The sequence below is a fragment of the Branchiostoma floridae genome, chromosome 17, assembly GCF_000003815.2.
Source record: "Branchiostoma floridae strain S238N-H82 chromosome 17, Bfl_VNyyK, whole genome shotgun sequence".
Lineage (NCBI taxonomy): Eukaryota > Metazoa > Chordata > Leptocardii > Amphioxiformes > Branchiostomatidae > Branchiostoma > Branchiostoma floridae.
This window is the reverse complement of record NC_049995.1, coordinates 2,748,947-2,761,601: the sequence shown is the minus strand read 5'-3', so window position 1 is coordinate 2,761,601 and position 12,655 is coordinate 2,748,947. Positions and strand designations below refer to the sequence as shown.

The 12,655-nt window shown below is 42.1% G+C and overlaps 2 protein-coding genes across 3 annotated transcripts in view; both read right to left on the bottom strand.

Moving 5' to 3' along the window:
- Positions 1 to 5,332, bottom strand: part of LOC118404828 (ectonucleoside triphosphate diphosphohydrolase 1-like) — an 8,091-nt gene extending 2,759 nt beyond the window's left edge. The window contains exons 1-6 of one of the 2 annotated variants that reach the window (XM_035804188.1): positions 5,215 to 5,332; positions 4,040 to 4,286; positions 3,472 to 3,610; positions 2,774 to 2,960; positions 755 to 966; positions 44 to 124 (exon numbers count right to left, since the gene is read on the bottom strand). In XM_035804188.1, the coding sequence (XP_035660081.1) occupies positions 44 to 124; positions 755 to 966; positions 2,774 to 2,960; positions 3,472 to 3,610; positions 4,040 to 4,264 (844 nt within the window). In that variant the 5' untranslated portion in view covers positions 4,265 to 4,286; positions 5,215 to 5,332. Of the gene's footprint in view, positions 1 to 43; positions 125 to 754; positions 967 to 2,773; positions 2,961 to 3,471; positions 3,611 to 4,039; positions 4,315 to 5,214 lie in introns of both variants that reach the window. The other variant, XM_035804189.1, reaches the window with a different exon arrangement.
- A 696-nt stretch (positions 5,333 to 6,028) lies between these two features.
- On the bottom strand, positions 6,029 to 12,631 carry LOC118404719 (arylsulfatase H-like). Its single transcript, XM_035803988.1, has 7 exons — positions 12,456 to 12,631; positions 11,306 to 11,427; positions 10,083 to 10,205; positions 9,273 to 9,980; positions 8,694 to 8,757; positions 8,214 to 8,434; positions 6,029 to 7,174 (listed from the first exon to the last, which is right to left on the bottom strand). The coding sequence occupies exons 1-7, from the start codon at positions 12,593 to 12,595 to the stop codon at positions 6,795 to 6,797; spliced, it is 1,758 nt and encodes a 585-aa protein (XP_035659881.1). The 5' UTR covers positions 12,596 to 12,631; the 3' UTR covers positions 6,029 to 6,794.
- Between the last annotated feature and the right edge of the window lie 24 nt (positions 12,632 to 12,655).

Below are 12,655 nucleotides of genomic sequence, written 5' to 3'. Positions count from 1 at the left end.
AAACACGTATAAACACACAAATAGATATTCTGACAGAACTTACCCTTTATCTTTGCCATCTTATTGCCTCCGATGTCAACAGAGGTGTTGTACCCCTGCAGGTCACAAGGACTGTCAATGGTGGCTGGAACAAAAAGATTTTACCTTATCAACATATTTCTTTTGCAGAGAAGTCTAAATACTATACAGACACCGATCCTGAAAATGCAAAACAATTGATAAACAAATCCAATGAAGATTTGGATTGGTACAAATCAATGATTACAAATGTAGACAAACAAGAGCTGTCTACCACTCATAGCATGTCCAGAATCAAACCTGGAAGTTCCGCTGCACTACAGTAGCAAGCCGCTAGGGTGCCAAAAATCTAATTTCTCTCCAGGTCTTATCAAGTCCTACCCACATACTGAATATCAATACAATCCATTCAGGCAATCTCGAGTTATGCTGCTCTTCTGCAAACGCTGCCCAAAATATAACCTTCCTGGCGAAGGTGTAAATATTAGATACGACTATTTACAATATTGAAAGCTAGTTTTGACCTTATCTCCAAGCAGATCCTACGGTAGCATAAGGAAGATAGTATCAAAAGCTGTCAGATGAGTACCGAGTGAAGCCGGCCTAGGAGTGTGTTTATATTTTGGTAATACCGGTGCCCGTTTGACTCCCTTTGGCCGGCTATACTCCTTTGCCAGCTTTGATACTATCTTATGGCACCATACGATCTGCTTGGAGATTAGTTTTGATCCTGTACCGTTTTTGTCAGCGGTCTGCCGGTAGAGATGTTGGTACATCTGCAGCCTGTACTGGTCCAGTCCGAACTTGAGGAAGCTGTTGGTGTAGAGGTCATACCGTCTTCCCGCGATGTACAGCGGGAACAGGTTAGCGTAGAACTGTCCGGTTGGGAGGAAGGTGATCTGGGTGGACGCCCCACCCATGTCCAGGGCACCGAACGTCTTCGTGTCGCTGCAACAGGTAATTTTTTTTTCGTTTTAGTCACAAAATGATCTGGAACCTGCCCAATGCATTTGTATTTTGATGTAAGTGAACCGTGTCCACAACTAACCTTTTATAGTGCCATATGTTGCGTAACTGGTAGCTATAATGTGTTGGGCTCGGGGCCTACATGCCTCCAGTTCGATACCCGCCATGCCCCCGTCGTTGTGCCCTTGGGAAAGGCACTTAAGTCTTTACACGACCTTTCTCACATCACTTAGATGTAAAGATGGGTACCTGACTTCGGTCGGAGAGCCGCAAAAGACTACTTTTACCTACTGTCTGTACTTTGTGTGTGGCACTGTTAAAATACGTTGAGTGCAGTGCCACATTGTTCTTGTCTGTCCGAAAGCAAACAAAATTTAAAAAAATCCAGACATGCCTGTACAATTTTGGGGATTATTGGCCATCCTAATGGTACACACACTATACCATTAGGCTAGTCCCTGAGGCGTCGCCAAAAAAACTGACCTTTTCGAGTCGAAGACGCCCTTCAAGAAGTTGACAGTGATCCAGCCGAACACGCCTTGTTGGATGGTTCAACTCAGGATGTGTTCCGATTTGATGTACTTTTGTTTGTTTTGGTGTGTGTCCGTAGAGTGACAGGATGTGAAGCAGAAGATGGTGTAACCCGAGCCTAGCAGGATGGAAAGTTGGCTCGGCCCGGGTCCAAAGTTGGTCTTCAATTTCTTGTTACACAAATGTTTTTTGGCTACATATTTCTGCTTTTAGAGTCAAATGCCCCTGAAAGGATTTCTCTTTTTCGCTCAATTCACAAAGTTATCTATAGATCCCTGTCCACAATTCTTACGAGGGCGGTTCAAAAAGTAATGCCACTGGTTTTATAACAGGCTCATTTTTTCATCGAATGAGTTGAAATTTGGTACCAAGGTACAAGAATACATCCTCTTGAGATTGAAATATCTCAATTCGTGGTTCAGATTTTTATGAGCAACTGAGTTGAGTTCAAGATGACCACACTCTTAGAAGTTTGTCAGGAGATCAGTTCCTCTAGATCTTACCATTTTAAAACTATTGTAGGAAACTGAAATGTCACCTGTATAATAACAAACGTCTCTATAGATGACATGCCAAATTTCATGTTTGAACTCTTATTGGTTAATCTTGTACAGCTACTAGTATGGAGCGAGTTGCTATATCACAGGTTGTTTGATTAATAGCCAAATACGTGATTTGTTGAATAAAGGTTTTTGTAGACTGCTTTTTCATTAGCCAAAAGATGCGAAACTTGGCACAATTATTAACTGTTTCAAGACCAAGAAGTGTGCTAAGTTTGATCTTTGTCAGTTAATAAAAAAGTCGGTTACGGAAACTTTAAGCAGCCCACCCCTAATCCACCGCTAATTACGACCCTGTCGACCTCACTTCACCCCAGGAACGAAAAATGAAGAAATGGTTGGATTTAAAAGATGAAAATAGGCATATGGCTTATAGAGAAATGCAACTTGATACATGTGCAATTTTAGTTTCTTACAATAACTTCAAGTGATTCAGGAACATTATCAATCGCACGTTAATTGACCCTCTAATTTCTTCCGACGGGATAACAAGGGTGTGGTCACCTTGAACTCAACTCAGTCACTCATAAAAATCTGAACAACAAATTGAGATATTTTAATCTCGAGAGGATACATTCTTGTACTTTCATGCCAAATTTCAACTCAATCGATGCAAAAATGAGCCTGTTATGAAACCACTGGCATTACTTTTTGAACCGCCCTCGTATGTTGGTGAGTGAGCCGTGTCCACAACTAACCTTTTCGATTCGAAGACGCCCTTGAGGAAGTTGACAGTGATCCAGCCAAAAACACCTTCCTCCTCTCCGGAGATGACCTTGGCCCATCCACGCTCGAACTTGAACGGGTTGAAGGTCGTGTTCAGGAAGAGGTCGTTGATTTGGTCGAAGATGGCGTCGGTGTCAGCCGGCTTGAGCAGTCGCATTCCTGTTTCAGAAAAAAAAAGTTTCCTCTCTTTTATACTGTTGCTGATTCCTCTATATATGTCTAACACATAAGCATTAACGTCAAATTTAATGTTAATGTTTCATATGTTTTAGTATGACTGGGAGAGAGCCGTGCCTTCCCTTTTGATTTTGGTTATTCCATTTAATCATTTGTTTGTCTGTAACATGAAGCATTTATCAGTAGCTAGCTGTTCACAAGGTTCAGATTAAAAAGACATCTTCGTCTCTTTGATTTCATTGCTCAATCCTCTATTCCTTACAAGTAAAACTTAACGTCAAAATTAACGTTACTCTTTCACCTGAAAAAAAGTTGATACGTTTTCAGTGTGGCTGAGAGAGAGCTGTCGCTGTGTATTTTCCCCATTGATTTCGGTTATTCTATTTAGTCAATTTGTATATCTGTAATTTGAATAACCTAATCATTTGTTCCCAAGGTTTAGAAATGGATTTTGTATCTACAAGTGGTAACGACGATGACGTAACCCTTTTACCTGCCGTTGCCTTTACGTACACCGGTGTGCTGCTGTGAAGTTTTTCTGGCACCACCGTTTTGGCGCTGTACAACAGTAAGATGAGCTGAGGCTTCACAAACTGTGGGTTGGTGACATACGAACTGATACCTGGCTTCACCTGGAAACAGAACAGATAGTTATTGTTTTGGAACGTTTCCAACAAAACACATTTGGTTCGAAGAAAAGCTGGTAGGTATCCGAAACGACTGCTGCTTAAACCCTAGCCCACAGGCTTCCTGTCTAGGTCATGACCGCTGCATGTCCCCGAATATGAATACTAAAGTGCTAAATTCTGTCCCAGTATATATTATACTCAGTTACAATAAAGAATCTGCAATACGTACAAAAAGCTGGATGGTTTTAATTGTGCAAGCGCAGTGCGATGCATTATTGGCAATATTTCAAAGGAGAAGCTCCAGAGATCTGAAGTTAAGTTTTTAACCTCACTGCCTGAACAATACACGTTCGGGCATCGATATAGCTTGGTAAAGAAAAGAAGTATCTTCCATGCGCAGTTGGATACGTGAACACGTTTATACACACTCACCTTTCTGGTTCCTGTGACCTTCAGTTCCGTCAGATCCGCCATCTTTGTTGGGAGCCTGTTCTGGTCCCATCTGTAGACGTGCAGTTTGGTGGAGGTGCTGCCAGCATCGAAGATGACCCCGTATCGGTAGTTGTGGGAGTCGCGCCCGACTCTTGCCGAAGACACGAAGGCAATGCCGCCGAGAAAAGCCGAAAGGACGAGGCAGAGACGAATCCCCGGCAGCATGATTCGCTCTTCAAAATGCACGCTGATGAAGATAAAGATGTAGAATGAAGCTGAAAATAGGCAGTATGAAGTATGTATTTTTCACAAATGACTGCTTTCTAGTAGTTCTCTGCAGTACTATTGAGTATGTGAATGTGGTAAAATCGCCAACAAGCTATACATAAGTACACATACGTCAATGAAGGTTAGACATCCAGGTAATAACATACCCCAAACGGCAGTTACTTAGGCAACTGGATAAGATTTTGGAAACGGTCAGATGTTTGTATTGATTGCAACATTTCTACATGAATTTATAAGCATAAAACATGATAGACAGTAAACAGTGGAAACATGATCGCATGTACGTAGATAATTATAAACACTAAGCGGCGTGTAACGATTGTTGTCTCAAAACTAGAATGCTACATAACCGGTTTTTCAAGTGTTAACGATACTTTCCGAGAAGACCAGGAGTGTCGTGTTCAAAAAATATTTCTCCATCTTGTAGCTATACGTTAGTCTTCTTTAAAAAGAGGCAAGGGCACTTCGCCTGTGAATCACTAATGATCTATGCCAGTCACCCTTAATAAACCTAGTAGTCAAAAATTTAGTGAAATTTAATGATTTTTAAAAACGAATATTTTGGCTGCTAATGCGCAAGGGGGTTAAAATAAATAGCATGTTATGCTGTTCCATTTTGTAACTACGTATACAAATAGGGCAGATCCGAGATGTTCTATAATCATGGCGAATTTTAGTACAGTTTAACTTATTCAGTCGAAGGATTTAATTTCATAATATATGTAGGTATTGCAGCACAGCTTTTAAAATACAAACAATGGTGAAATAGCTATAGTAGTCTGTACCCCCCAATGCATAAAGCACACTAATTTTATGATGTACATGTACATACACAATCGCAAGTATTGCAAGAATGTTACATTATCAATGGAAAGCAAGGCGCATACCTGTGAAAGTGAATAAGATTCAACTCCTAACAAACAGCGTGCTTTACCTAACGGAGGGCAGCTTTTCTCGAAAGGGTCTGAACCACACAACTGATAGCGTATCTAATTAGTCTGGTGACGTCATGATTGATCTGACAAATCGGACACCACAAAAAAATTCCTGCCTCATTATGTATTCACCTATGACGTAATGTGTTCAGTATAATCTTTATTGAGTCTTGGACAGACATACAAATAAAAGATGAAAGACAGATAAAGATACCTAGGTCAACCCTTTTTCTGGACTTAGGCCACACCAATTTAATTTCTTGGTTCACGGATTTTTTCATAAAAAATATGGAGCGAAAGGGCGAAACAAAAATAAAAATAAAAATTGTAAAATGGTTGGGGTAAAGGTAAGGGCTAATCCAAAACATAAAGAATAAAAAGTTTTCAGCTTGAAAAAAGTACAAAACCACTATTACTGTACAGTAACAGCACCTGTTCGTTGAAAATTACAAAAGTAGTGTCAGTTTTTATGTTTGTCCCATTCTTCATGAATGAAAAATATAACTACAATAACAATACCCACATTTTAAGGAGCTTATGATATAAAGGCCAATTTACTACACCAGAAAGTTGGTAAATGGTTTCATTAATGGTGAAAATTTGCTGAGTGGTAATTTTTATTTTTATTTTTTTTCCAAAAAATAGGAGCGAGTGAATCCGTGAACCAAGAAATTAAATTGTTGTGGCCATAGGACATCCAGAGGGCATATTACCGAGATTATGATTACCGTCACAATACTAAGAACATTTAGAACATTTAGCCATATATCTTGCGTTCCCAAACGTGTAACATTCACTCACATTTGCCAACGACGTTAATCGAATACGTTACTTTTGAAGTAATCAAAATTATCTTTGTATCATGTTTATTTGATGAACAGGTAAGTATGCAGTACAGTACGCCACTGTCTGTGACGCACGTGTAATTATACCGTTTGTAACGTTAATTCTGATAAAATCAAAGAAATCAAATCAGTACTTCTGAATAGTAAAGAAATTGAAATATAGGTGGTAAGATCACGCTTACACATTGATATCTTTAAATTAACTTTACCTTTTTACCATATCGACGAACTTCCCCAAACACCAACTCCAAGTGTAGGCTCTCCATTAGCTTTCATAGAATCGAATTAAATACACAACATTCATTATCTGTCTTAAATATGGAAGATGCCACAAAGTCATGTAGTGGTCAGTAGCATCTTTAACAGCAAGATATCGCTGGCTGGTGTATTAAAAAAAAATCAAATTCAATGTTGATTGATCATGAATTTGATATACACTATGTTTATACAGTTAACAATCATAATAATCTTTATTTCGTGATCTTTAGAGAAGAGAGTATTTAGTCTGTCTTCAGACAGAATGAGACAGGTGTTCTAGACACGTAGAGATTTCCAGTTGTCACTAACAATGGAAATCAGGACGCTTGCTATACATGTACTCGTTGAACAGCGTTCGATCGTTACGTTTGCGCATTTTGCAATGAGTTAGTCAATGAAATATCCCTTCTTTAAATGTTACTTTCTCTCTTAGACAGTGATCTTAAGAGAGGATAAATCCACCTCTTCCTGGCAGTTGCAAAAAGGGAAGTTACAACATGGTTGCAACCACGGTCGAGGGAGGAACAGCGGTCCTGCTGCGAGCTGGTCGTCTACTTTAGTCAGGCTTTGCTTGTGTTCTTCAACAGCTTTCGTGATGACGTCAAGCACTTCTCGGTACTTCGGGTTAGAGTCGGCGCTGATTGGTCGGTCTTCTGTTGGGTCGTTAGTGACGTCATACAGTAATGGCGGATCGTTGAAGGTAACACCCCATTGGACGTCACAGTAGCAAACCATTTGTTGGACACCGCAGTGTGATGTGCCAGGAAGCCAGGGATAGGAAGCGAAGTGAGCTTTCCATGTCACACTTCCTATAAGAACAAAACAGCGTGATTGTGAATACAGTGGAAGCCAGTTAATTGCACGTCGGATAAACGCACACTTCGATCAATTGCACGGAATCCCCAAATCCCGTGGCGGTAAGGTCCAACTGGGCAACTTCGCATTACCACACACGCCGGATAATTGCACGGGATTCGCTGGCAAATTGGGTGTGCAATTAAGCGGATTCCACTGTATAGAAAAGCCATAGCATCCAAGTAGAATGAATCATAGTGAGAGAATCTGTGTGTTTGTGTTTGCTGTAGGTGGATCCTTATGGTATCATGGTAAGTCAAGATGTGTCCCTGGTGGCTATCTCTGGCGCTGCACTGGAACTTCCGATTTTGGTGTCTGGCATTCAGGACATGCTATCGTTACATGCTATCGTTGTAAAGGTTCAGTGGTATAGGTAGCTTCTTTGTTCAGACAGTATGTGCTGTTGGTTTGCGCCCCCTAGTTGCTTGTCAGAACTGCAGGCTAGGGGCCAATTTTGTTAGAAACTTCGAAACAAAATAACTCAGGAAATGGTTAACATGTCAGGAATTCTGGATGAAGATAGCGTCAGGGATGCTTGACAAAATGAAATGCACATCGATAAACTGTTAGGAAACCGAAGCATCTAATGTTTAAACCCATAACACGTGTGACTGAGAAAGAGGGTAAAATTAATAGAAAATATACTCTAATTTCTTTGTCGACTTTTGGCGGCATTTGGAAGTTACGTGAAATAATAATTAATGAGGAGATGCGAACGCAGCCTTCTTTGTTAGAATAACATTATCTTACTTTGGACAATTAAATGACAAACTGAACAATAAACATGAGGCCCTTATTTGCATAATCAATGAGAAATATTATTTATACATCAGTCGCAAACATTAACAGCATTTGGCGACAGGATGAGGTCGTGGAACTCTAAATTTTTCATACCTTTCCTGGGCCTGTAAGCAAGCCCAAAAAGTTGATTGTTTGCCTAAGACTTGAAACGATTTGTCCTTTTCAAACCCAGGTAGTACTAGTATACTTTACCTTTCCTAGGCCTGTATCTTACGGCGTGCAGGACATTCCCGCAGTAGTGGAACAGGAAGTCGTGTGGAGACGGTTGCTTGGCCCCGCCTAGCAACGGCAGGATGTTCCGCCCGTCCATCACCCTGTCCTGGGGAAGTGGGGCCTTGAGGATGTCTGCTACCGTGGGGAAAATGTCCATCTGGCTGGTGGCCTCTGTTACTACAGTACCGGGCCTGATTTTTCTGTGGACAATGTAAAAAGAAAGACAGGCAAATCAGATACAACATTAGGTACATATAGAAGCCTACTTTGTATTATTAATTACCTAATTGTTTGTGAAAAAGCAACAGCATATAGCACGAATTAGCAGTGCAAGTTGCTTATTGCAGTAGTGTATATAACAATAGACTTGTTTCTGATCGGTCTCGCAAGTCATGGTGGAATCTGCTCAGCGAGAGCACATTCTTAGGGGAATGAGCGAGAGTTGAAATGTTTGAGTACCTTGGCCACTGCACAAGTGTAGGCATACGGATTCCCCCTTCAGACCCTCCTTGCCCTTTACCACCTGTTAGAGTGGATAGAAAGTGGGCAAAAAGTGCACATTTCTATCATTAGTATTTGCATGATTAGGGATTAGGAAACGCATGCGAACGTTACAAGGTCTGAAAGATTACTCCATATTTTTGTAGTTAAATCAAGAGCAATTGGTAAGTTAACGTAACTTATATCATGAGATGATCATGTGGATGTTGTATCAAGTATGTAAGATGCCATAAAATGCTGTCTGTGAAATGCTCACACGCGCGTTAAAACTTGTAAATACAAACAGCTTTCTCCGCCAGTGTAGTTGTGGATGTATACTGGAAAATCTACAGTGTAAGTCAACCAACTTCTACCAACACAGACGGGTCTTCTTTCGAGTGTAACACAACGTCTATCTAGAGTTTGGCCCCCCAATATGGCGCAGGCAAAGTGACGTCAGAGTCACGTGGCTGCAAACAGATTTGACACACGGGTATAATCCACCAACATGGCGCAGGTTAAGTGACGTCAGAGTCACGTGGCTGCAAACTCCCTTACCTTTATAAATACCGTTCGACCCTCCAGCATCTCCTATCTCCATATGAGCGCCGTTGTCAGACGTGAAGTACACAAAGGTGTTGTTTGTCAAACCCAGCCTCTCTAACGTTGCCATGACAACCCCGATGCTCCAATCCATCTCCTCTACGGTGTCGCCATAGAGACCGTGTCGGCTTTTCCCGCGGAATTCCTTATAAGGTAAAAGGGCGGTGTGCGCGTTCCAGTAGGAGACTTCCAGCAAGAACTGTTCCTTCTTTGCTTTCCTTTCTTCAAGGAACTTGACGGCTTCGAGAGTCATTCTGGGAGTGAGGGTAGAAACGTCGAGCGGCTGCTCTATGACGTCATCGTCTCTCATCATGACGCAGTTAAACTGTCTGCCATTGGCCAAAAAGGCATATAGAAGTATTATCGCTGACCAACCGATGAAAGACCACACAATAAAGGTTTTCCACTTGATATACTGAAAATGCTTCAGGGCCAAAAATCCAAGGAAAAGGCTGCCCGCTATCTCCCAAAGACGGAGACGGGAATACATCCTTTTGGTGAAGATTTTTGCCGTTGGCCCCGTAAACATGTCACTCAGGTTGTCCGGGTCGCACTCGGGGGAGTTCGAACCAGGAAGTCCGTAGAAGTAGTCGAACCCGAACTTGCTGGGGTGGTGGCAGTGGTCCCCTGCCCATTTGCAGTTCAGACCAAGATGCCATTTTCCTAGGAAAGCGGGAAAATGTTCCAAAATGTCGAAATTACCTGGGTTTCTGCACATTACAATGTTCAAAACCACCTGCAAATTAAAACGATATTTCAACTCACCTATTAGCGCTGTCTGGTACCCATGATCTTTTGCCATCTGAGGAAAAGTGACCTCTGACCTTGGTAGCCCGGCGGGAGCAGCCAGAAATATCAAAGCCCTAGGTAAATCCGTTCCTGCCATTCCTTTGAGGCAACAGAAAGAACATATTGATAAAAGAAATGTTTGGATGTTTATTCACAGCAAGAAACGTTTCATTGGTGTGTATATACAGCCGCTTAGTTGCACACCCAATTTGCCAGCGAATCCCGTGCAATTATCCGGCGTGTGCGATAATGCGAAGTTACACCCAGTTGGACCGCACCTCCACGGGATTTTGGGATTCCGTGCAATTGACCGAAGTGTGCGTTTATCCGACGTGCAATTAACTGGCTTCCACTGGTACACGAGATACAACCTGTATCCGAGGTGAAAATATTTACGGATAAAATATACATTTATTCCGCCAGAGGTCGCTGGGTCCGTTGAACAAAATGTGTCACCAATAAGCTCGTTATCACCCCCGAGTACGCATGCGCGGCGACAGGAGTTATGGGTAATATGTGTTGTGTGTTGAGTCAAACCCCCTCTACAAGTGTGTGAAATGGTAGGACCCAACGGAGGCTAGAGAGTGGGGGCAGCTGGACAGTGAGTCTGTCAGGAACTGCTGTGAGGCCAGGACGTGAATAAAACGTTGAAAGGACATAACTGGTGTGCTGAATTATTACTTCAAACGGACCTTCTAATATTGGTGTTGTAGGCAGGATTCAGCGGAGCACCAGGGAGGATTTGGAGCTGAGCGTGGAAACTGTAAGATTTGGAGCAGGACCTGGTGCAGAGCTTGGGTGCAAGGTTGGATCTGCGGATGTCTTCCACACGTGGACTGTCTCAGGTTGTCGTGGCCAACAAAAACAGGACAGGGAAAATCAGAAGTACTCATTGTGGCCCATAGAAGCGGTGGAATCAGAATCTCAGAAGATAGAGGCACAGATTTGGGGATCGACCGTTAAAAGTGCAGGCCCCCAACAGTTCTCGTCTCGACCATTGTGTCGATTTTCATTGCAATGTTCAGGCGTGTTCAGTTTATGTCTCAAGGGCCTTCACCTTTGATATATAATTGTTACCCACAATTCCTGTTGCAGCGCATGCGTACTCGGAAGTCTGAACGACCTTATGGCGTACCTGCTTGCGTTATACAGACCCCGCCCCCTCTGTTGGAAAGAAAAGGAAAGACAAGAGTTCTTACCAAATCTGACGGGAAGGCGTCCAGTCAGGAAGGCTGACCTGCTGGGGGTGCAGACGGCAGCGGCGGCCAGGTGCTGGGTCAACTTGGCACCGTTAGCAGCGATACTGTCGATATTAGGAGTCCTGAAATACAATTAGGAAAATGCTTTGATATGCAAAAGAAAAGTCATCCATTCTAAATACGTTGATGAAGTTTAGACAATCAGTAAACAATATCTATATTGAATAAGACAAATCTATTTTAAAGTTTATGGTGTTACACAGCGAGCTTGTTGTATGTAATTTTTTACCTAATGTAAGTATTTTAGGTGTGTTTCTTACATATTTATGGCAAAAATCTTACAAAAGTCCAATTCTTACGTGACGGGTGTAGTTTTGGAAGTGAACGGAAGTTTGTGGAACTCCAAATTCATTTTTATTTCGTGTTCTGAACATGTAGATGGTCATCATTTTCCATAACATAGTCTAGTATACCTTTTGAGTTTCGGAGGGTCCAGAATAGATTTAGTTCCTCAAGGTTTTGGTGCAAAATGTGGGATAATTTCGAACAACTTAAGTCTCATATTGGCAAGGAGTCACTGAGTAGACACGGTACATGTTATCATTACGCACGTGTAGTATTTTGCCCAGTGATACGTTTTCATACGCGGAAATATTAATCATCAGGCCTTTATATACCACACGCTGACTCTCTCGATAACTCTTTTCGATTACTTAATTGACAACGCTTATTGTTGAAGTAAAGCCAATGGGCTACGGTTAACGGTGAATCACGCTATCTCGTTACTACTCAAAAAGAAGACAAGCAAATTTTCCTTCTATACAGCAGATATATCTATGCCAGATAAGTGACCACTAGTACTGGTGAGAAATGTGGGCTTATCTTAACATCAGAGTATGTATATACAACAGACGTATAACATTGTCAAAACACGTGTCCGTTGGGAACCAAGGATTACCATCTGCAACGTACGGTTCTTAAAACAGGATCTAACATGTCCGAATCATTGGTGACAGCCCCCTTCCAACACTATAATAATCTACCGACAACGCTTAACGTTGAATTAAAGTGGCTACGATTAAGTGATAATGGTAAATCAAACTAGCCCGCTACCCCTCACGAAGAAAGGATTACAGTCGGCCCTCCTTACCGAATCGTGTCGTTTCCGAAGCAGCCGACGTCTCCGATTCCCACGTCGTCGGCGACGAGGAACACGAAGTTGGGCCGATCGTCCGCTCGGGAGATCGGCAACACGACCGACAGGAACACCAACCATAGAACACCCGCCATCTTGACTGGACGCTGACTGATCTGTGCCCACTTATCTAATTGACCTGGTTGACCTCTAGG